A 25251-nucleotide genomic window follows, 5' to 3' on the forward strand; every position below is an offset into this window, starting at 1 on the left:
GGCTACAATCAAATTCTTGTGTGAGAGGGGTCTGGATTTGAGACTTTAAAGGGTCCTCGCTGTTCATATTTATTTTTTCACTAGTTAATTTCTTCTTCATCAACACATTTCTCTCTTTCTCTATTTACTCTTCTTTCCCTTCTCCAACGCTGAGTGGCACATCAGAACTTTTATTCAGGCCAAACTCTCCGCTTTTCTATCTTAGTAATTCTATATACAGAACCTATCCACGTCTTTTTTTTAAACAGGCGCTACTAAATGTTTTAGACGTATGACTGCTAAGGGGAAGAAAGAATTGGTCACTGTTGTGTCTGCATGCGTGCGTGCACGCTTGCGTGAATAAGGGAGCTTGGGGATGCACTTCTGGAAGAAGAGAGAGAGAGAGAAATAGAAGAGAGGAAAAGCACGGAGGTTAACCAGACGCACGTCTGGTTTGCTACCCTGCACGGGGGAAGGGGATATAGGGATGAGAGAGAGAGCATGGTTTCGCGCACATTTGAAGGTTCGCGCCGAGTCTACAAATGGTCGCCACGGCCTGTCGACGTGCCACCGCGCGAAGCCGCATTGCCACTGGCTTTAATTGCTCGGCGAACGGCGCAGCGGCATCCAGCAAAACACTGTACAGATCAGTGGGCGCATATATCAGCCGGAATAAGAAGGCGACGAAAATAACGGTGCGCAGTCTATGACATGCGCGTGAGGTCAGTAGGGCCGGCAAACTCTGTCGGGCAATCAGAGGAGTTGCCGCCTTTTACTGGAGTGCCATCCTTAAAGAACTGTTCCTTCACCGCTGCTGACTATAGAATATTGTCTATCTTCGTTCGCTCTCTAATCCGCACCGCCGTCTTCCGGCCTCTTAACATTGTGTGTCACTTTTTGTTCCGTAGCTCTTTGCGCAGTCTTTAGCTTCGGCAACGTTGGAGATGACCGGCAACAAATGATTGAGGCACAGAAGATTAAAGGAATGTTCAATAGCCTAGCAAGAGAACCACAATTGGTGATTGGCAGCCAAGCTCTAGAATCTAGAAAAGCTAGAGTACGTTTATGTAGGCCTATTAGTCACGGGGAGTCTAATCACGATGCGGAAATCTAGAAAAGTATAAAAATGAACTGTAGCGCATACGGCAGGCATAACCGGCAAGGCATGACCGGCAACTTACCTAAAGAAAGTTGTACGATCATTTTGTTAGAAAAGGATAGATAGACTGTAGCGCATACTGCAGGCATGACCGGCAAGGCATAAACGGCAGCTTACCGAAAGAAAGGCGTACGATCGTTCTGTTATGCCGGTACTAACATATGGGACAGAAACTTGGAGGCTAAGAAAGATGCTTGAGAAAGGTATACATGGTATGACAACGTCGCGCCCGTAGGAAAACACTACGTTGCGTCAAGTCCGTATATATGCGGAAGCTGACACCTTTAGGGCTCGTTATTGAATGAACACTTTTCTAACGTGCGCGGGCGTTTAGCCGTTACCTGTTTCTGTAGGTTTCGTCGATCCAGGAAACCACATCTTCCGGTATAGGGTGGATGGCCTGCCGTACTAGCCAGTGCTTCGTCTGGCATACAGAAAAAAGAAATGAGCAAAACACTCATTGCACGCTCAATTCTGTCGGCGCAGTGCCGGCATGTCTCGACGGGGGGCGAAATCTTAGGGCTTCTACCCCCCTCCCCCTCTTCTGGAACCGCCAGTAAGCGCGCGCATCCAGTCGCACAAGCCACGCATCGCATACAAGTTAGAAGATGGCCCGCCATATGCCGGAAAGCCTAATCCACATATCCCCACTGTGGCTGGCTGCAAAAATCACCACAGTTTGGCGCTTTAAGCGTATCTTGTGATTATATCTAGTGTATAACAATCAGGTTCCTTCAGCCAGATACAGGCGCCATGTATAGTGCCACGGGGACGTGCTGGAACAATTTCAACAGGCAGTACCTCTAGCCGTATGCGATCCAATAAATGAAACTGTTTTTCGTACTATACGTATGGAAATTACAAGTAGTACAATGACATTAATTCCACAAGAACAGTACGCAAGACGCGTAGAATTATTGGATGGTATGTACTGAAAAATAGCCAAAACGTTCACCTATCACCAACCCTCCTTTATACAGTGTGTCCCAAGTAACGCAGGCCTGGATATATTGATAAAAAAAGAAGTACTATGAAATTCGAGGATAGGACCAACGGTGTTTTATTAGCTGTCGCCTTCGCAAACTGAAGATTTATTTTCGGTTATCATTCATGAGTTAATAAGTCAAAATTATATTATTGCGTAAGCTAAGAAAGCGAAATTGTGCATTGCGTTCGAAAACATCGTATTCAGCAGTTTGTAGCTCGCTTCGCTACACATTTGCTAGTTATTTCTTCCAAACTTCAAAGTTGTGTCACCTAAACGCGAAGAACGATGGGAAGTGAATCCCGCGTGCGCGACATCGGTGCTTTCGAGAGGGATTTCAAGCTAACTCCATACTCAATGGCTGACTTGGTGGCCAGCCGTGGTTGCTCAGTGGCTATGGTGTTGGGCTGCTGAGCACGAGGTCGCGGGATCGAATCCCGGCCACGGCGGCCGCATTTTGATGGGGGCGAAAACACCTGTGTACTTAGATTTAGGTGCACGTTAAAGAACCCCTGGTGGTCAAAATTTCCGGAGTCCTCCACTACGGCGTGCCTCATAATCAGAAAGTGGTTTTGGCACGTAAAACCCCATAATTTAATTTTTTTTTGGTGGCCACGAAAACCTGACAAGGCGGAGGTGTAACTGTTGGCGGCAACTACATATGTAAGCAGTCACATGCCGCTGTATGCTAGAGGTGCGCACACAGGCTTAGGGAAGCGTTAAAGAGTACGATTGAAAGGAAAAAAATACTGTTTTATTGATTTTCGTTGTTACAACGCCACCTTATCGCTTTTACGCAGCCGCTGAGTCAGCCAAGGAGTAGTGTTGGTTCTTAAAGATTCTTTTCAGAGCGCTTCTATGTACTGAACCATGACAACGGTTAAGTAGTAGCGCGCCAAATTGGGCCTTGTAGCTTGAGGATGCTAATCGCATTAAAATACTCTAGTTTGCGACAGATAACAAAACACCATTGGTCCCATCATCGTATCTCGTAGCAACCCCCTTTCCCTTTTTCTTTATTTCTTTTTTCATTGCTTGACCTGCGTCTACCTTGTACAACCGATTAACGTCGGGAAGAAACCAGTGAGATACCGTGTATGTTACCAACATTTTCGATTAATAAAAAAAAAACAAATCACTCAATCACACACGTAAACGTTTTGCTAAAGAATGTGTTAACTTTTTTTAAGTGTGTACGACGCATGCGCGAAAACTAACAAAACAGCGTAAATGCAAATACGTAGGTGGTACGAAAACAATGGATGGACTATTGCTATTTTGCCCTTGGCGTTTTATCAAGCTGGGACAGGCGAGGCCTACCCCATTGACACTGATGTTGAAAGCCGGTGTCCTGGGCGCCTTCAGGTTGGGGAATGCGTCCCTGTGGCGTACTGCGGGTGTGAATGGAGCGTGCGGCGAAGGGGTGCTCAACATCATGAAGAAGGGACGCCGCTGATCTACTCGGCCCTCCAGGAATGTCAGTGCCTTGGCTCTCTGCAGCGAAACAGCAGCAGCAGCAGCAGCAAGGTGATGAATCGTAAGAAATGCAGCTTGCTTTAGAACGCCAGCTCGTCAAGCTTCAACGCTACGCCGGCTATGAATTGCGGAAACACCGTCGTTGCATTCGAAGTTGTCAAATATTAAAAAAAATGCTTTAACCTTCGAAGAAAAGGGGAGAATGTGTAGGAAAAAGGGAACATCTGCCGTGAATGCATAACTGAGCCGCTCAAGGCGAACACCTGCGTCAGTGTTCCCGGCGGATCACTACTAGAGATGCCTTCACTTTTGCGAGACGTGCCATCTTACAGAATGCCTCACTAGAGCGACAGGTGTTACGCCCGCTGCGTTAGCCAACCAACGTCCGCTGAAAGTGATAGTCTCGAAAGTGATAGACTCAGACAGAGAGAAGCATCATCACTCGGCCTTCTATATGGACTGACCGTGCGCACTGCTTTCCTTATTTTTTTTTTTTTTGCTTGGGTGAAGTGATGAGAGCCCCACATTCGGCAGGACTTCGTCAATGATACATTCGACGCAGCCGCGACGACATCATTAACGCTCGCGCACTAGGATAAATCGAAAACCTATGTGCATGTGACCGGACCTGTCACCGGGACAGAGGCTCCATATGTATGCTACAAAATCCCTGCAGTAGCTTCACAGTCACAGATCTTGTCATTCGCACTGTGACTTCGAGGCTCCTGACATTGTGTTGTATAAGCCTAGCAAATGCCTTCGTCGTGTTCTTCTATGTGCGCATAGAACGCATGTGCACTTTGTAACTGAACATTTTGCCGCATGCTTAACAGTATTCTGAACATAACAGAACAGCGCAGTGTGGATGGCAGTGAATCTTTGTAGTCTTTATAGCGTCCTATAGGGCTTTTTTTTGTATTGCTCCCATGACAGTGACTCGTATGCAAATCGGACAGTAAACGGGGAGCATGCAGATAGCATTTTATGTTCCGGGCAAAGCCCACCGCGAAGGCATAAGAAAGCACCACTGCGCATTTTGTGCTTGTTTTGTCTTAATTGATGTCGTTCGTGATCGTAGTATAGGAATGGTCTATTGACCAGAACGCTGCCGAAGGTCTTGGATGTTGTTGCGTTTCGCCTGCGACACGTGGTTTTGCCGGCGCGACTGCGGCGGGGCGGCAGACATTTTGGCCCGATCGTCGTCGCCGCAACACTCATCGCCAGGTGTTTCCAGGCGCGACTGCGGCGATGCGACCGCCTAGGGATCATCCTCGCATTCCAGTCATTGTGCCCGAAACAGGCGATGCCAGAGCAGGGATCTCATTCCAGTCATTGTGCCCGAAACAGGCGATGCCAAAGCAGGGATCTCGTTCCAGTCATTGTGCCCGAAACAGGCGATGCCAAAGCAGGGACCATCCTCTCATTACAGTCATTGTGTCCGACCGGCAGCGCCACGACAGGGTGCTACGAGATCGTGCTCGACATGGTGCTACGGCATCGCTACGACAGTGTGCGTCACCATTAGCCCATTGTACATTCACGTGCTCGTCTTTTGAGGGGTTCCTTCTTGCCCTCAACTGCGAGAGTATAAAAACAGCTGCCCCCGGACGCCAAAAGGAGGGCTCCGATTTCTTCTGTTGAGTGAAGTGCTCTCCCGTCTCTCTACTACGGTCAAACCTGACCGCCAACTCTTTGCGATGTTAAAATAAACAAGTTGTTTCGTTGTTACCAGTCGACTCATGCTTTGCCGGGACCTTCGGATGCTTCCAGTTGTACCCCAGGCCGCCAGGCCAACGCTACCCTTGGGGCTTGCGACCCAGGTACAACCACGGGCGTCAGCGCCGAGTTCCCAACAGATCGTACCAGCAGTCCGATCCAAACATCTGGTTGGCAGCGGTGAGATTACCTACGACTTCAAACAACTGTCTGCCAGCGGTGAGATCGCGACAACGGAGGCCAGCAGCGAAGAGATGCAGTTGACTGTATGCTGAGCAGCTCAACGACGATCCGGGAGCAGTGCAACGAGCCCTGTGTGACGACTGGTTGCCTGCAGCGGAACGACTGCGCGGAATTCCTGCCTGCGAGGTTTGGTGAGTGCGGGACTTTCTTCTTCTGAGCTTTGCCAGGCTTTTTGTTAGTGTCAGAAACAGAGCTGGTAATTGTGGTTGTCGTTGCTGCCGGGTTAGTTTGCGGCAAGACAATAGTAAGCAGTAGAGAAAGCAGCATTCAGAGCAGCCATGGATTTGAAGTCGTTGCGCAAACCGAAATTGTTGGAGCTTGCAAGAGAGTTGGGTCTGGATGTCTCGGACAAACTCAGAAAACCAGAACTGATAAAGGCTATTCTTGAGTTAGAGGCTGAGGATGACGAGCTGTCGGAATGCCTTGAGACCATTGAAGAGAGGGAGACTGCAAAAAGACAGGAGCGCGAACTTAAAGAGCAAAAAGAAAAAGAAGAGCGCGAACTTAAAGAACAGAAAGAAAAAGAAGAGCGTGAACGTAAAGAACAGAAAGAGCGAGAGCAACAAGAGCGTGACCGTCAACACGCTTTGGAAATGAAGCGTCTTGAGGTAGAGATGGAACGCGCTCGTAATGGAAGTCAGGCACACGGTGCAGGAGAACGCGTATTGTTCAAAATGACTGACCTGATGCGGCCGTTTAAGCTTGGAGAGGACATTGGTTTGTTCCTGGTTAACTTTGAGCGAACGTGCGAGAAGCAGGGGTTCTCTCGGGAAACGTGGCCACAGCGCTTGCTCACTTTGTTACCCGGCGAGGCGGCCGACGTAGTCGCTCGCTTGGATAGAGAGGAGGCAGAGGATTTCGACACAGTGAAATCGAGTCTTCTAAAAAAGTACCGGCTGTCTGCGGAGGCGTTCCGTCGGAAGTTTCGGGAAAATGAGAAAGGCAGAAGTGAGTCATATACAGAGTTTGCGTATAGGCTTATGTCGAACATGCAGGAGTGGCTCAAAGAAGAGAAAGCGTTTGGTGACCACGATAAAGTTCTGCAGTGTTTCGGGCTAGAACAGTTTTATAGTCGGTTACCGGAGAACGTGCGATACTGGGTCTTGGATAGGCCAGACGTGAGTACGGTGGCTAGAGCCGCTGAGCTAGCCGAGGAGTTTGTGACGCGTCGAGCTCGCGGAGCTAAGGACGGTCAAAAGGGTGAATTTGGCTCGAAGTTTGAGAGGCCGAAGTTCACACCCATGAGAGCAAAGGGGAACACGCGTAGTGCGGATGCGAGTGGAAGCAGTGCGACCGAACCTAAGGAGACGGCGGCAGCCGAAGCCGAACGCAGAAAGCGGTTCGAGATGAGGCAAGCGCGCGTTTGTTATACGTGCCAGAAGCCGGGTCACTTTTCAGCGCAGTGTCCGGAAACAACACCAAAAGTTGTGTTTTTTTCAATAGGCAGCACTGACGAGAACATGAAGCTTCTCGAGCCTTACATGCGAGACCTCCTCGTGAACGGGAAAGAGTGCCGAGTGCTTCGCGATTCCGCAGCTACGATGGATGTAGTTCACCCGTCTTACGTAGAACCCCATATGTTCACGGGCGAGTGCGCGTGGATCAAGCAAGCCGTGGAAGCTCATAGCGTGTGTCTGCCAGTAGCAAAGGTGCTTATTGAAGGACCTTTCGGAGCGCTTGAGACAGAGGCGGCAGTGTCATCTATGCTGCCACCCCAGTACCCGTACCTATTTTCAAACAGGTCCGATCACCTCCTGCGCGAGAAGGGGCTTTTGTTTGGTGAAGCTAGTGTTCAGGCCTTAACCAGATCGAAGGTTCGGGAGCTCGCTGCAAAGGCGGTAGTTGCGGGGCCGACGTTATCAAACAACGAAAAAGGGTCAGAGGCGCAGCAAGCTGATATTCAGAGCACGCCCGAACTGAATAAAATTGAGTCTGTAGCGTTGAAGGCGCCAGATACTGGAGAGGAAAATCCCGATTCGGGAAAGTTAGAAGAGCTATCTACTGATTTGCTCATCGCGCCTACGTCAGACGGACTTGATAGGTTGCTAAAAGTCAGCCGGTCGGCTTTGATAGCCGAGCAAAAAAAGGATGGCAGCCTGGAAAACGTGCGCTGCAATGTCAAAGAAGGTATCGCCAGGAAAACTGCGCGTTTTGTGGAAAGAGGTGGAGTCCTGTACCGGAAGTATCTAGACCGAAGAGGAGTGGAGTTCGATCAGCTGGTCGTGCCTCAATGCTATCGTCAGGATCTGTTGCGCTTGTCACACGGGGGTTCGTGGTCCGGACACCTAGGAGTTAAGAAAACTAAGGACCGTCTCTTGCAAGAGTACTATTGGCCAGGGTGTTTTCGGGACGCAGACCATTTCGTGAGGACATGTGACACTTGTCAGCGGGTGGGCAAACCAGGGGACAAATCAAGGGCGCCGTTGAAATTGGTACCTATCATTACGGAGCCTTTTAGACGGCTCGTTATTGATACAGTGGGACCTCTGCCGGTAACAGCCACGGGGTACAGACACATTTTGACTGTGATCTGCCCAGCGACAAAGTTCCCTGAAGCAGTGCCGCTTAAAGAACTCAGCTCAGTTGAGATAGTCAATGCACTACTGTCCATATTTGCGCGAGTTGGTTTTCCTGCAGAAATTCAATCAGATCAGGGCACAGTGTTTACTAGCGCTTTGACGACAACTTTTCTCGAAAGGTGTGGGGTAAAGCTGTTACACAGCTCAGTGTACCACCCACAGTCGAATTCCGTTGAGAAGCTCCACTCCGTCATGAAGCGCGTGTTGAGAGCCTTGTGTTTTGAACATCAAACTGACTGGGAGCTGTGTCTGCCTGGGGTGATGTTTGCGTTAAGAACCGCGCCGCATGCGGCTACGGGGTTTTCGCCAGCTGAACTGGTGTACGGTCGCTCGCTTCGATCTCCGCTTCGCATGCTTCGAGAATCGTGGGAAGGTAGGGGCGACGACCCAGTCGTGGTGGAGTACGTGCTTAAGCTCCTCGAACGCTTAAGAAGGGCACAGGAGTTGTCAGGTGAAGCAATGACAAAGGCCCAGCAGAGGGCCAAGGTTTATTATGATCGGACAGCCAGGGCCTGTCGTTTTGAGGTTGGCGATGAGGTCATGATATTGCGCACATCGCTAAACAACAAACTAGACGTGCAGTGGGAGGGCCCAGCACGAATTGTTCAGAAACTGTCGGACGTTAACTACGTGGTAAGTCTGCCAGGAAAGCGGAAAGCACAGCAAGTTTACCACTGTAATCTGCTCAAACCTTATAGACAAAGGGAAGCAGTGGTGTGCATGATGGTAAACGTTCCTGAAGAGCTTCCGGTCGAGCTTCCAGGACTAGGCTCAGTGACGAACAGGGAAGACACCGGTCAAGTCATTAGTGACCTTATCAGTAAAGCACCGCTGTCGCCCGAGCAGAAAACCGAACTACACCAGCTATTACAAGAGTTTCAAGGTCTGTTCTCTGAGAGGCCTGGTAGGACTTCTGTACTTACTCATGATATAGAACTTACCTCCACAGAGCCAGTACGATCCAAGGCGTATCGGGTGTCACCCCGCCAGAGCGATATTATGGAGGCTGAGGTAAAGAAAATGCTACAGCTCGGTGTTATTGAGGCAGGTGAGAGTGATTATACCTCCCCTTTGATTTTAGTTGAGGTACCGGGCAAGGAACCTCGTCCTTGCGTCGACTACCGCAGGCTTAATTCCATCACTAAGGATCAAATTTATCCGATCCCTAACATCGAGGAGCGCCTTGAGAAAGTTAGTAGCGCTCAGTTTATTTCCACCCTAGATCTTGTCAGGGGTTATTGGCAGGTTCCACTTACAGGAGAGGCTAGTAGGTATGCGGCGTTCATTTCACCAATGGGAACATTCCGTCCTAAAGTGTTGAGTTTTGGTTTGAAGAACGCGCCATACTGTTTTTCAAGTCTCATGGATAAAGTGTTGCGGGGACAGCAAGAATTCGCTTTACCGTATCTAGACGACGTAGCGATATTCTCCGCATCCTGGTCTGAGCATATGGCACACTTGCGGGCAGTGCTAACCCGCCTGCGCGAAGCGGGCTTGACAGTCAAGGCTCCTAAGTGCCAGTTAGCACAGGCCGAGGTTGTCTACCTCGGTCACGTGATTGGTCAGGGTCGTCGCCGCCCCTCTGAAATAAAAGTGGCCGCTGTGCGAGACTTTCCGCAACCGCGCACCAAGACCGATATTCGGTCGTTCTTGGGTGTCGCCGGCTACTATCAGAGGTACATCCCTAGGTACTCTGATATCGCGGCTCCCCTGACGGATGCTCTAAGAAAGACAGAGCCTCAAACAGTCGTCTGGGACGAGACAAAGGAAAGAGCTTTTAGCGCCCTAAAGAGTGCCCTAACAAACCAGCCTGTGCTACGATCGCCAGACTATACAAAAGGGTTCGTTGTTCAGTGCGATGCTAGTGAGCGAGGCATGGGCGTTGTACTGTGCCAACGGGAAAATGGAGAAGTAGAACACCCCGTCCTGTATGCTAGTCGTAAGCTGACCAGTCGTGAGCAGGCGTATAGCGCCACCGAGAAAGAGTGTGCATGTCTCGTGTGGGCCGTTCAGAAATTGTCATGCTATCTAGCCGGCTCAAGGTTTATCATTGAGACGGATCACTGCCCTCTCCAATGGCTGCAGACCATCTCTCCCAAAAATGGCCGCCTCCTGCGCTGGAGCCTCGCTTTACAACAATATTCCTTTGAGGTGCGTTACAAAAAGGGGAGTCTCAACGGTAACGCCGATGGCTTAAGTCGAAGCCCCTAACGTAGGAATCAGCCTCAAAATTGTTTGTTACTGATGTTTTTCTTCCTGAGGCAGGATTTTTTTTAACATATTGCTTTTGTTTAGTGTTTCAAAGTGATGATATGCTTTCTAGTGCAATTTTTCAATTTGTGGACGCGTTCTGAGTGATGCTAGACTACTGTAAGGAACTAGGCAGTGGTATAAAAAGGGGAAAGAGCCTGGCAGGGCTTAGTGAGGGTTGTGCCGTGCTTGCGGACTGAGCGGTTGAGTTTCAGCGTAGTTCTAACGCTTGCCGGGAACGAGAACAAAAATGTGAACTCTCCTGAAGTCACTTTGCAGTGTCCCGTGCGAACCTGAACGAGAGAACGAGGCCTTCTCTGTGCGCTGCGCTCAAGAAACGTCGAGGGACGCCCGACTTCGGTTATGAGCATCATCGAGCGACATCCCTCCGGCCAGCGGATGCAGTCCCCTGTCCATCGGGATCTCCTTCCCCCGGCGGGGCGGTCTGTTGCGTTTCGCCTGCGACACGTGGTTTTGCCGGCGCGACTGCGGCGGGGCGGCAGACATTTTGGCCCGATCGTCGTCGCCGCAACACTCATCGCCAGGTGTTTCCAGGCGCGACTGCGGCGATGCGACCGCCTAGGGATCATCCTCGCATTCCAGTCATTGTGCCCGAAACAGGCGATGCCAGAGCAGGGATCTCATTCCAGTCATTGTGCCCGAAACAGGCGATGCCAAAGCAGGGATCTCGTTCCAGTCATTGTGCCCGAAACAGGCGATGCCAAAGCAGGGACCATCCTCTCATTACAGTCATTGTGTCCGACCGGCAGCGCCACGACAGGGTGCTACGAGATCGTGCTCGACATGGTGCTACGGCATCGCTACGACAGTGTGCGTCACCATTAGCCCATTGTACATTCACGTGCTCGTCTTTTGAGGGGTTCCTTCTTGCCCTCAACTGCGAGAGTATAAAAACAGCTGCCCCCGGACGCCAAAAGGAGGGCTCCGATTTCTTCTGTTGAGTGAAGTGCTCTCCCGTCTCTCTACTACGGTCAAACCTGACCGCCAACTCTTTGCGATGTTAAAATAAACAAGTTGTTTCGTTGTTACCAGTCGACTCATGCTTTGCCGGGACCTTCGGATGCTTCCAGTTGTACCCCAGGCCGCCAGGCCAACGCTACCCTTGGGGCTTGCGACCCAGGTACAACCACGGGCGTCAGCGCCGAGTTCCCAACAGATCGTACCAGCAGTCCGATCCAAACAATGTGCATAACTCGAGGCGTCACCGCCTGAACTACAAAGCAAGCTCACCACAATGAGGATGCTGCCGTGTATTGTTTATATTGTCTCGAATTTACAACAGACAATTATCATCAGGCAGCGATCGTAATAATAAGTAAATTCCAATGGAGGACAAATGTGACTCTCGCAATGCTTTCCAATTTTTCCAGTCTTGGGGCACCCGTATATGCCAAATGCAAGCGATTTTTCCTAGTATCGTATTCTTTGCCGTCTCCGACGAAATTCCTCTGCTTGGTATACCTGTTCAGTTATTTTTTCAGATCACTCACTTACTGGCTATGCGATTTATTCTGTCTATATACTTTTTATTCTCTTTTATCAGTATCTCAGCAGCTGGCGTTATTCCTCTAGTTAATAATATAAAAAGGTACACTGAGTCAAGGGCGTCGACGTACACTTCATTTCCCCGAAATCGTGCGTTCAAAACCATTTAAAAGAGATGTATATTGGGCTAGTCGGCATTTTGACATGAGAACCATTTCGAAGATGGTTCTCATGTACAAAAACAGGCACAAGTTTTTCTGTGTTTGAGCTCCCCACATGACCGTGCATTGCTCTTTCACGGTTTGACCGGCAGAGGCGATGCGTATGCTCTATCGGCTTTATCGCTCGCACGATGGGAATACTTTTTTTCTTCTTCTCATTTTAAATAAATTTATGCAGCTGACACCTGTCATAGACGCCAGCTACTCTGCTCAGACGCCAAAAACGTTGCAAACAGAAGACAGGCCAAGAAGCTTAAAGCCACAGTGGCGCATAGTAAGCAGCCGAGGAAGTTTGGCGAGGAGGAGAAGGAGGAACGAAAGGAAGAAGGCAGGGATGATAACCATAAACGCGTCTGGTTGACCGTCCTACTCTGGGAGAAGGAAAAAAGGCAATAAAAAAAGAGAGAGAGAGAGAGAGAGAGATGCGCGGTGAGTTCGCGCATGCGCGCGGAGAGTACCACTTAGTCAGGTGTTCATAAAGCTGTCGCCCTCAAAAAAAAAAAAAAAACGCAAAAGTGCCTTCACAGCCTTGTGGTGCGACGAGCGATGGGACAGTTGATGGAATTTTCACTTGCCTAATCAGGCTAATGCATGTATTGGTGGTGGCTTCACCTATGGAATCAATGCCGGCTCACCAGCACGTCGGTGAGGTAGTCCTTGTTCGGGCTGTCGCCATGTTTTTCCGCAGTGCCATTAACGGACAGCGTGTAGTTGTAGTAGACCGAGTTTCCCACCTGCGAGGCAGCGACCGTGGTGTTCAGGACATGATACAAACCCGAAACCCACGCTCGGGAAAAGAAAAGACTAAAACAACACAAACTCCTGCGCGGATAAATTTCCGTCATGCTGGCTGATTCCATGAGCCGGATAATGTACGAAGTTTTGTAAATATAAGTAAGGAGTAAAGGTGCTCTGGACATGGTTAATAGAGGTACCAGTTTTCCTCCCTGAACTTTAGAGATAACCCTGCAACCATCCTTATCTTTGTTTTTCACGCATTCCCTATCTACCAGCAACATTCTCTTTGGAGACGTAATGTCGATCGGTCGTTCTCGGGGACAGTTGCAGCTTCGCGTGGAGTAACGGCCAGTGCTTTGGTGTGACGGGCTATACTTTTAATACGATTGAGAACTACTCTACGTGAGAAGTTGGTGGAGAGTGGACCGCTCCTCTCTTTGTATCGACTTCCGCTGTCTATAGGCAATCAACACGCGAACGCCAGCCGTCGAGGGAAAAGGAGCGCGAGCATGTATAAAGATTATCCCCTGCACAGAAATATTTAATATGCGCTTTGCCTAACGACGAATAAAAATGTTAATTACCAAAACGACACATTTTCCCGCGGCAAAGGCTATCCTTAATAATTTTTATCCGACATACTTGTCCTTGCTTTATATCAAGACATTGTTGCCGATATAATATATTGCTTTAGACAATACAGTTCAGTTGTGAATTTTTTTCTTTCATTTATGAATCAACAAAATGAATTCGCGCGATTAATACGCTTGTTACAAACTCAAAGAAGTTAGGCCGTATAGCGAGTAACTTGCCTATTGGCAATTAGCACACATTTACTGATTTCCGCAGCTGATAATTACGCGAAGTAAAAAATACGTCTTTATCCTTTCCTCCTCTGCTAGCCTCAGGAAAATCAGCTCTTGTTACCTGACGCATGCGTTATGTTTTGCTTATGAAAGGCACGTAAGATAAGTTACTCCCGAAAATTCTCAAGGTAGCGTAAATGGGGTGGAACTAGGAGCAGCCAATTCACGTGGGTATACTTGCCAGGCCGTTCCAGTTGGTCCACCCCGGAGGAACGTGGTGCGCGCCGCCAGCTCGCCTGTGGCCGTACTATAGGGCGAAGACAGAGGAATCGGCTCAGTCGGTCACCTCCTCCTGCTATATGTGCTGAGTTCATGCAGGAGTTTATCGAAAAGCACGAGAACACAAAGCAAACGCACGGACACTAATCAGAGGCCAAATTCACGAAGATTTGTTTTTTTTTTGCTCTTGAGAGGAAGCCTTTTAGCTGGCGGTAGACTCCGTGATTTCCGTATTCGAGTGCGTGTAAAACGCAGAAATGCTTTTACGAGAAAACCGAAGGACCGATTTGAATGAAATTTGTTGCATTTGAGAGAGGGAAAGTTGAATTGGGATTAATCTAGGTGCATAATTTAGATGCAGGGCCTCAGATGCTTTACGAAAATTCCCGAAAATTGGCGAGTTTCGGAAAAAATTGAGGCACGGAGTTTACACATCCGTAATTCCGAACCAAAAACAAGTATCGCAATTCGGCCTTACTGCATCTGTTAGAACTTATAAAGCGGATAAATTTTGTATATGAATATATGGTTTACGTGAAATTGTTACAACGGTTATAGGCGTTTTCGCAAGTGTCACACACACATTAGTTGCGCATTCTATAGCTCGGCGTGTAATACATCAATATTGTAATCTTTCGATGTGTTATTAGGTGCAGATTACAGAATCGCGATATCTCTATATTGCTAAGTTATAGAATTGCAAAGTTGATACATGTTTTTTGTAATTTGGCGATTTTAGCAACGTTTTGCTAAAAATTAACGGCGTAATGTAAAAATTTGCATCCTGCAGTCGCTAGATGTTTATTTTTTCTTGCAAAACAACAATCGTCATTAATGAGAGAGATGGAGAGAGATAAAGAAGAAAGGGGGAAGGTAGGGAAGTTAGCCAGACGGGAAGATCCGCTTCGCTACCCTACGCTGGGGAAAGAGGGGAGGGGAGGTTAAAGTGACAGGAAAGTATATATAGAGAGAGAGAGAGAAAGAAAGGGAACAGATTTAAACACAGTTGGTCACTGTCACCTAATAGTATCGCCGCACAGCACAGTAGCACGCGCAGCACTAACGACCTCATCGAAATCGGCGCAGTGGTTGCCGAGAACGCTCATTTCTCGTTTCCTACGTATTTAAATATGAGCTTCCAAGCTAACGTTTTCTTTAGGAGGAATAGCTGGGAAGCTCTATGTACTGGGCTCCTCAGATGCGCGTATGTCCTCTGCGCGCAACATAGGAGGAAGCAAAACTTTCACGCAGCCTACTCTAATGACGCCGGTCGCCCTCATCATTTAGGTTCGTTTCGTTTCTATTCCTTATGACTATAGGATTCGCGAAAGGAGCCGGGGTGTCTCGCCTTGATTCAGCACAGTTTCATTCTTCTGGCCATGGTATGTAGAGAAAACTCGTTTCTCGGTTATTTGTTCGACTGCTCGCTTTACGCAGAGCCAAGAAAGAAGCTGCGCGCAACGTACGGAGTGCACTGACCAACAACCCTTTCTACCGTCGTACTGTATACTTGGGCCATCGCCTATGTCAGGTCTTGAACAGGGGGCGCAAGTACTGTGGATTAGCACTTTCCGATTATCTTAGGCCCGTGTAGTACATCTTGGGCTATACTAGGCATTAATTAATTAATTAATTATTTAATTAATTAATTAATTTCAGATTTTCGATAGGTTAGTTCCGTTGTGTTACATTGTCTTCTACAGCAACGCTGTTAGTGTACTATTGAAACGCTCGGACACGTTTTACGCGTGTTTTATGCGTTATACGCCCTGAAAAAACTGCATGATTTACCGAGTTCATATTTAGAGCGACTGTTGGGCAGGTTAAGAGTAACGCGAAGGAAAATTTGGTAGTGTGTGAGTTAACTAGGTGCTAAATTAAGATCAAACTCTCGTGTTTGTTTTTCTGTTTGAAGGCGTTAAGCGAAATGCTTAAAACGTTTCCCTACCACCCTGCGAGAAGATAGGTGAGAGAAATTCTGTATTCGTAGAAAACGGAGGCTATGTTATGGGGACATACGGCAAAAGTTTGATATGTGTAGCACAATTATTATCTTTGTAGAATATGCAAGCGTTCCAGAGCTTTACAATTGGCTTTTAAGGTCCTCACTGGAAGTTTGCGCAATGTACCGAAAGAAACTCAACTTGTGACAAAATTTAAATCTTGAAGGAATAGGGGGCATCTCATGCGTGATGCGTGTGCAATGTTTCAAGCACGTCAGTTAATATAAGCTGCTTGAAAATATTATACGGCAGTCATCAGCTATGTTTTCCAGTGTATCGAAAAACTCTACATCACATCGAGTTTATATATGGTGGAAATGAACGGGCTGTAAGTTTAATGTGTAGCGAAGCTTTGACATTTATGGTTTAATTATGAGCTCTGCAAACAATTACTGAACCTTCGTTTTCTGCCTATTTTCATGCGGCCCACAAGGCACGTAGAGAGTCTCCCAGATCTCTTCGTTGAAATTTTGGTTGAATTTGTTGAAAATAAGGGGCAGGTTATGAGTCATTTGTAGGTAAAGTTCAAAGCGGGTCGGTCAGTTGAGGCCTTTACAATAAATTACGTATGCAAGAGCTTCGTATAGTGCTATAGGCTTGTATTGCGAACGGCACAGATGAATGTAGCGCGCTGTCTTGGGAGAACTATTATTATCGCCATCATTAAATTTAACAAAAATGGTGAAAGAAATATCGCCAATGCGCATATAGGTTTAGTGAGTGTGAATAAAATACAGCTCTTGTCAAAAATCCCTTGATCAAGTGCTCGAAAGCGTTATTCCTAATTTCTCGAGAGAACTGTATGACCTAGCGAATTCATGTTTTCTTTAAAATCATGTTATGTGTAATGCATGTTAATACTGTAACGTTTCTTTTAGTAATTAGAAGCTTTGCAAATAATTACTGAACTCTAAATTATCCATTCAATTCCTGCGTTATACCAAGCGCCCATGCCATCATTAGTGAACTAAACAAATCAACTTATTTCTATTTCGTAGAACTGGGTGGGCAAGCTATGGATGTGTCAACAAAGTTCAAAGCGTGTCGTTTAATTATAGCCTTTGCACTAAGTTACTAACGCAAGTGCTCCAAAGCACTATAAGTGCGTTATAAGAACAGCGAAATGCGAAGGATGTGGGATCGTTCCCCACCTTTGGCAAGTTGCGTTTTCATACACTTTCATTTCCATTAATTTATAGTTTCTTTATGTCATTTATTAAGCACAAGTAATTTATCCTCTTATGTTGTCCTTGGTGTCAGTGTTTGTTAGCTTCTTATGATATGACTAATCAAATCGGGCCTCTCGGTTAACCCCCTTTCTTCCTTTCTTGTTTATAAGAACAGCGCGCAATTCACATGTACTCAAAAGAACTGTAACGGCCAGTGAGCTAAAATTTGGTGATAATTCGGAGAACAATATGGCTGATACGCATGCTAAGTGAAATGTGCGTCGGTGAAATATGACATTTGCTAAAAAACACCGTATATTATCTTTCCGAAAGCATTTCAGACGGGCGAGTAATATGCAGGTAACGTTTTAAAGTGTGCGGTTTAATTACAGAAAATTGCAATTGTTAATATGCAACTGCTCGAATGAAAGCTTCGCGGGAAATTGGGCTGTGATGCTGCGATGTCGCATAAGTCTGCGTTTTGCTCTCTCTCTCTCTCTCGCTCTTGCTCTCTTTTCTTAGTAAGAAAAATTCATAGTTAGGAAGGTGTTCGTTGTTTCTCTCTATCTCTAGTTCTTTTTAGGTTTCTTTTAGGTTTAGGGTTACGGTAACGGCAGATTCGAGCGGTCGTGTCCACAGCTTCAAAGGGCGTTAAAGAAAGGAGAAAAGAAATCTAAGCTTTCGAGCGAAAGCCACACAAACTATTGTGGGACAAGAATGGAAGACAGAGAGAGACAGTTTGCTTTGTTTTCGTTCTGACTGGCCCTGTACTGATCAAGACCGACAGCAAACTTTCTTGATCAAACTATGAATTTTCACCGCGACGATTATCACATCGCTGCAGCGTTTACAAAGCCGGTACACGGCTACTGAAGTTCTTTGTTCGCGTAATCCCGCGTCGTTTTTGTTTCACAAGATCGTTGTAGTGATGCCAGCTATAAAGCACTCTAAAAGCGATCCCGAACCCTCTACCCTGGCCGAACTTTCACGTTATTCGGCCCAGCTTTACCTGGTTGAGGTATTTCCCGGCGTAGAAGGTCTCGTAACCCGACCGCTGGAGGTCCACGGCGAACGCGCTCCGCTCAGGCCCTCGCTGCCAGCCCAGCGAGCTGCAACCCCCGGACAGCGAGTTGTTGGAGACGCCAGTGTTGTGGGCGTACAGGCCCGTCAGGATGCTTGAACGGCTTGGGCAGCACAATGGCGTCGTCACGTACTGCACCGAACAATTAACAACGCACTGTCGTTTACACCGTTGTCGCGGAAGATATACCGACGTTCTACCCAAGACGTGACCGTATTTTGGCGACAATGTCGACTTCTCACAGATTTGTTGCTGGGCGTGGAAGCTGGTGTGGGTTACTTGGTGTGTCGTGTTCTACGCGTGGCGTCTGTTTTCGCGTCGTTCAAAAAAAAAAAAAAAGATGACATACTTTTGAGAGTTGGCAGAAGCGCAGCGCAATTTCCAGTGAAGCTGTTTCTTTCGAGCAGTTGCGATGAGAATTTCGATGGCCTATAATTGCATAAACGACATACTTTAAAGCATCGCCCGCAAATGATTGGCCAGTTTGGAAGCTTGCCTGCATATAACGCTTTCAAGAACTTGTCAGGGGATTTTTTACAAAGGCAGTGATTCATCCATCGTACTTCGCCAGAACATTGGTGATATAGTCCCTCCCCTGCTATGTTTTTTTGTTTCAAATTTGATTTCGGTTGCATTAATGGTGTTCACACAAAGCAATGGTATAAAACGTGCGTTGTTAACACTTATAATGCTCCAAATCGCTTGCTTGCATTCGTAATTTACTGCTAAGGTCGTAGTCGGTCCAGATGCTTCGAATTTAGCTTACGTATTACCCATAACCTGCCCATAATTTTAAAGAAATATAAATAATGCACCGTGTTTAGTTCAACTATACAGGACAGTAGAAAAAACTACTACACGAATCTTGCAGAACGCATAAAAAGGGACAGAACAAGGGTGCAGTAATTACTTGCAACGCTTGTGATTACACATTGCCACACATTGTACTGATAATGGCTTCCATTTGCGCCAAATATAAACCTGGCGTAACGTAGAGTTTTCTCGATCGGGACATTGGGAAGATAGGTGATAACGGCCCTATGACACTTTGGAACACTTGTTTAAGAATTTTCCTTAAAAGCTCTATTTGATTCGCACGCATTTAACTTCGCGCACAGATTTGCGATAGCGTTCCCTTCATTTTATCTACATTTAGTTCTGGTGCCATCTAGAGTTACGTCATGGCAGCGGGCTACATTTTGCGCTGCTCGTAAAGCACACTCATAATGCTATGGAGCACTTGCATGCCTAATTTATTAAAAAGGCTGGAAACCCACGAACTTTGAAGGTTACCTACAAGTTACCCATAACGCTCCCCTACAGTTTTCGTCAAATATAAACAATCTGTTTTCTTTAGTTCGCTCAGGAAACCAACTAAGAGCCTCGTGCAACGCACAAAATTAGGGGAAAAGAAACGATGATGAAGTAAACATTTGGGAAGCTTCTGATTAAGCCATGAGCTTGAAAGATTCGCAATATATTCTAAATAACATTCACGGCATTTGAACTTGGCGTCTTGTATAGTTGCTTTAGGACCGTGGGAAAGATTGCGAGAAACGGCAATATGACATTCTGGAATGCTTCAACAAGTGATTTCTACAAAAGCCGTAATAAACTTTAAACAGATTAAACATTTATCAATGGTCACTCACAACATGATTCGTACTTCAATGAAATATAAACAATGTGCCTCGCGCTGTTCACCGAAGAAACTGAAGAGACCGAGGACTTTGTGTGTGCCTGGAGAACTATCGGAAATTTCATGCCTCGTTGTGTATCATGGATGAATTCAAGCGTAATCGCAAGTGTAGGAGCCATTTCGTTTGGCTACTCCAAGTGATGCAGCATGCCACGAAAGAAGTTCTTCCGACTTGGAATGGACGAAAGGTACGATGTCTTATGCGTTTTAGAGTCGTCGTTTGATGTGCATAAGAAGACTGTTAGAGAGTTTTAGTATCAGGAGAAGCATAGAACTATTTTATTTCAATGTAGAAGTCTGACCAGTTCGAGCACCATTTTCTACGCAGCTGACTCGATTGTATGACGCACCTAAAGAATATATAAGAAGCTACATGTGAATTATAGTTCTTTTTTATTTTATTTCCTCTTTCTAACACTTGTTTTGATGTAAGTATGGCCAGTGAGAAACTCCATGGAGCACAACAGGCGTCAGGGCGCCGTGTTTTATATTTTTGCAATGACAGGACGCTCGCAACAATCTTAAGCTGTAGTCATATGGAGTTGAAACGTAGCAAATCATGTCATCTCAGTTTTATGAATTCCATTCTGCGATTGCACCTTTCCATTTTTTTTTACTTAGAAGCTATCAAATCATCTCTGCTTCATCCCACCAGCTCCGCGCAGGGCGGTGAAAGCTACAGGACGAACTCGTGTCGAACATAGTCAGAAGTCGCTGGAATAAAGTTCCATCTTCTCTGCGGGCTCGTAACATGCGCAGTACGCAAGGAGGGCGCCAGTTATGTCTTGATACAAAGTACTAAAGGCTTCCTTGAGTTTCATACTTACCAAGAAAAAAGTCGAGAAACACAAACCAGCGTAACGTTGTACGACGCCTCTTTGCCTGTCTGTATTAAACGATCTTTTTATATATAGAATGTACGGAAATTATTACTGGGGCATTTCAAGTGCCTGCAAGGATTTGCCAATGTAGTCCTGTAAATGTCATCATCATCATCATCATCAGCCTGGTTACGCCCACTGCAGGGCAAAGGCCTCTCCCATACTTCTCCAACAACCCCGGCCATGTACTAATTGTGGCCATGTCGTGCTTGCAACTTCTTAATCTCATCCGCCCACCTAACTTTCTGCCGCCCCCTGCTACGCTTCCATTCCCTTGGAATCTAGTCCGTAACCCTTAATGACCATAGGTTATCTTCCCTCCTCATTACATGTCCTGCCCATGCCCCCCATGTCTTTTTCTTGATTTCAACTAAGATGTCATTAACTCGCGTTTGTTCCCTCACCCAATCTCCTCTTTTCTCATCCCTTAACGTTACACCTATCATTCTTCTTTACATAGCTCGTTGAGTCGTCCTCAATTTGAGCAGAACCCTTTTCGTAAGCCTCCAGGTTTCTGCCCCGTACGTGAGTACTGGTAAGACACAGCTATTGTACACTTTTCTCTTGAGGGATAATGGCAACCTGCTGTTCATGATCTGAGAATGCCTGCCAAACGCACCCCATTCTTATTCTTCTGATTATTTCCATCTCATGATCCAGATCCGCCGTCACTACCTGCCCTAAGTAGATGTATTCCCTTACCACTTCCAGTGCCTCGCTACCTATTGTAAGTTGCTGTTCTCTTCCGAGACTGTTAAACATTATTTTTGTTTTCTGCAGATTAATTTTTAGGCCCACACTTCTGCTTTTTCTCTCCAGGTCAGTGAGCATGCATTGCAATTGGTCCCCTGAGTTACTAAACAAGGCAATATCATCAGCGAATCGCAAGTTAATAAGGTATTCTCCATTCACTTTTATCCCCAATTCTTCCCAATCCAGGTTTCTGAATACCCCCTGTAAACACGCTGTGAATAGCGTTGGAGAGATCGTATCTCCCTGCCTGACGCCTTTCTTTATTGGAATTTTGTTGCTTTCTTTATGGTGGACTACGGTGGCTGTGGAGCCGCTATAGATATCTTTCAGTATTTTACATATGGCTCGTCTACACCCTGGTTCCGTAATGCCTCCATGACTGCTGAGGTTTCGTCAGAATCAAACGCTTTCTCGTAATCAATGAAAGCTATATATAAGGGTTGGTTATATTCCGCACATTTCTCTATCACCTGATTGATAGTGTGAATATGGTCTATTGTTGAGTAACCATTACGGAATCCTGCCTGGTCCTTTGCTTGACAGAAGTCTAAGGTGTTCCTGATTCTATTTGCTGTTACCTTAATAAATAGTTTGTAGGCAACTGATAATTTTTTAATATTTGGGGTTTTACGTGCCAAAACCACTTTCTGATTATGAGGCACGCCGTAGTGGAGGACTCCGGAAATTTTGACCACCTGGGGTTCTTTAACGTGCACCTAAATCTAAGCACACGGGTGTTTTCGCATTTCGCCCCCATCGAAATGCGGCCGCCGTGGCCGGGATTCGATCCCGCGACCTCGTGCTCAGCAGCCCAACACCATAGCCACTGAGCAACCACGGCGGGTTGTAGGCAACTGACAGTAAGCTGATCGGTCTATAATTTTTCAAGTCTTTGGCGTCCCCTTTCTTATGGATTAGGATTATGTTAGTGTTCTTCCAAGGTTCCCGTACGCTTGAGGTCATGAGGCATTGCATATACAGGGTGGCCAGTTTCTCTAGAACAATCTGTCCACAATCCTTCAACAAATCTGCTGTTACCTGATCCGCCCCAGCTGCCTTCCCCCTTTGCATATCTCTCAAGGCTTTCTTTACTTCTTCCGGCGTTACCTGTGGGATTTCGAATTCCTCTAGACTATTCTCTCTTCCATTATCGTCGTGGGTGCCACTGGCACTGTATAAATCTCTATAGAACTCCTCAGCCACTTGAACTATCTCATCCATATTAGTAATGATATTGCCGGCTTTGTCTCTTAACCCATACATCTGATTCTTGCCAATTCCTAGTTTCTTCTTTACTGCTTTTAGGCTTCCTCCGTTTCTGAGAGCATGTTCAATTCTATCCATATTATACTTCCTTATGTCAGCTGTCTTACGCTTGTTGATTAATTTCAAAGGTTCTGCCAGTTCTATTCTAGCTATACGGTTAGAGGCTTTCATAAATTGGCGTTTCTTGATCAGATCTTTCGTCTCCTGCGATAGCTTACTGGTGTACTGTCTAGCGGAGTTACCACCAACTTCCATTGCACACTCCTTGATGATGCCCACAAGATTGTCGTTCGTTGCTTCAACACTAAGGTCCTCTTCCTGAGTTAAAGCCAAATACCTGTTCTGTAGCTTGATCTGGAATTCCTCTATTTTCCCTCTTACCGCTAACTCATTGATCGGCTTCTTATGTACCAGTTTCTTCCGTTCCCTCCTCAGGTCTTGGCTAATTCGAGTTCTTACCATCCTGTCGTCACTACAGCGCACCTTGCCGAGGACGTACACATCTTGTATGATGCCAGGGTTAGCGCAGAGTATGAACTCTATTTCATTTGTAGTCTCGCCGTTCGGGCTCCTCCACGTCCATTTTCGGCTATCCCGCTTGCGGAAAAAGGTATTCATTATCCGCATATTATTCTGTTCCGCAAACTCTACTAATAACTCTCCCCTGCTATTCCTAGTGCCTATGCCATATTACCCCACTCCCTTGTCTCCCGCCTGCTTCTTGCCTACCTTGGCATTAAAGTCGCCCATTAGTATAGTGTATTTTGTTTTCACTCTATCCATCGCCGATTCCACGTCTTCATAGAAGCTTTCGACTTCCTGGTCATCATGACTGGATGTAGGGGCGTAGACCTGTACAACCTTCATTTTGTACCTCTTTTTAAGTTTAACAACAAGACCTGCCAACCTCTCGTTAATGCTATAGAATTCTTGTATGTCACCAGCTATATCCTTGTTAATCAGGAATCCGACTCCTAGTTCTCGTCTCCCCGCTAAGCCCCGGTAGCACAGGACGTGCCCGCTTTTTAGCACTGTATATGCTTCTTTTGTCCTCCTAACCTCACTGAGCCTTATTATATTCCATTTACTACCCTCTAATTCCTCCAATAGCACTGGTAGACTCGCCTCACTAGGTAACGTTCTAGCGTTAAACGTTGCCAGGTTCGTATTCCAATGGCGACCTGTCCGGAGCCAGGGATTCTTAGCACCCGCTGCCAATTTCGCCAATGTCGTCCTGTAAATGTATCCTGTCTCATTTAATAAACCAAACAAGAAATTACTTGCTGGTTTACTTACTCCCTCCCGCATCTAAATCCTAAAGGCGAAATAATACGTTAACTGGCTTGTGACGACAAATGCTTTGAATATGGCTCCTGTAATCGCGACTCCATCGAGTCTGAAACAAGGGGCCCTAAACGTAGAACTATTCCAATATGTTTCTATTCCAATCTCCTGACGTCAAATTTGCGTCACCACCGACGCAAGCATCGGGCAGTCACCCGCAGGGTTGTCTGAACACACTAATGAAACGCTCTCCTCGTTCATAGGAGGTCACTTTTGTTTGCGTGAAAAACTAAAAACATTGCCTAAACTGAGCGGCTTGTCGTATCTAATTGGCTGATAAGAGGCGAGGAGAACGCTCAAGTGGAGAGGGATTCACTGGGGCAGAGCCAGTGCACTGAAAATTGATAACTGGATGGAGAGAGTGGTGCCGGCGTCTGCGATTGGTCGGCTTTTCTTTACTTAGCTTGCGGTGGCTGGTCGAAAATCGCGGCGGCATGCAACGGAAGCTTAAGAATGACGCTAAAACGAACCCCCAGCAAAGAAAAGTTGGCAGAATGAGGTGGTAAACGTGCCGAAAGTGCTCGAAAACGTTACACGGCCACGCAAGAACTTTTCTTATACGCAAATACACCCATGCTCTCCGGCAAGTGCGAGTAGCCAGCGCCTGAGCGATCGGCGGCAGTCTTCTTTTATTCCTTTCGGAACGGGGCAGCCTGCGGCTATTCAGAAGAAAATTTATTTTTGTTCGGCATGTTAATGCATATTTAATGCGTACACGTCACTTTGACGCGATAAGTTTTCGTGGTTTTGTGACGTCGCGTGACAGACAGGTGAAGTGGGTGCAGCCCGAAAACTTTTGACCAATAGCCCGGGGCTAATGGCGAAAAGGCGTCGAATCAGAAATAACTGTTTTTCTTTTTTCTGTCAAATCGTGCATAATCAGTGTGTACACATCATATTAGATGGGGAGGTATCGCGGTTTTCGTGACGTCGCGTGACAGACAGGTGAAGTGGGGGTGGTCGAAAAAAGTTTTTGACCAATCGTGGAGGGCTGACAGCAGAATTGGAATAGAAAATTTTGGCATAGTTTTACGTTATAGCGCCCAAGGTGGCGTCGCTCTATAAGCATTGCGCGCCGCCATCTTTGTTTTATTATCGCCTCTGCACTCCAGAGCTCT

At 46.7% G+C, this 25251-nt stretch overlaps 1 protein-coding gene across 4 annotated transcripts in view; it reads right to left on the reverse strand.

Annotated features, from left to right (window-relative positions):
- Window positions 1-25251, reverse strand: part of LOC142584982 (N-acetylglucosamine-6-sulfatase-like) — a 68417-nt gene that overhangs the window by 13980 nt on the left and 29186 nt on the right. For 2 of the 4 annotated variants that reach the window (XM_075695383.1, XM_075695382.1), the window contains exons 4-8: window positions 18119-18322; window positions 13900-13965; window positions 12750-12848; window positions 3444-3617; window positions 1480-1562 (exon numbers count right to left, since the gene is read on the reverse strand). In XM_075695383.1, coding sequence (XP_075551498.1) covers window positions 1480-1562; window positions 3444-3617; window positions 12750-12848; window positions 13900-13965; window positions 18119-18322 — 626 coding nt within the window. The remainder of the gene's footprint in view (window positions 1-1479; window positions 1563-3443; window positions 3618-12749; window positions 12849-13899; window positions 13966-18118; window positions 18323-25251) is intronic. The other 2 variants (XM_075695385.1, XM_075695384.1) reach the window with 2 other exon arrangements.

The sequence above is a fragment of the Dermacentor variabilis genome, chromosome 6 (assembly GCF_050947875.1).
Source record: "Dermacentor variabilis isolate Ectoservices chromosome 6, ASM5094787v1, whole genome shotgun sequence".
In the NCBI taxonomy this organism is placed as follows: Eukaryota; Metazoa; Arthropoda; class Arachnida; order Ixodida; family Ixodidae; genus Dermacentor; species Dermacentor variabilis.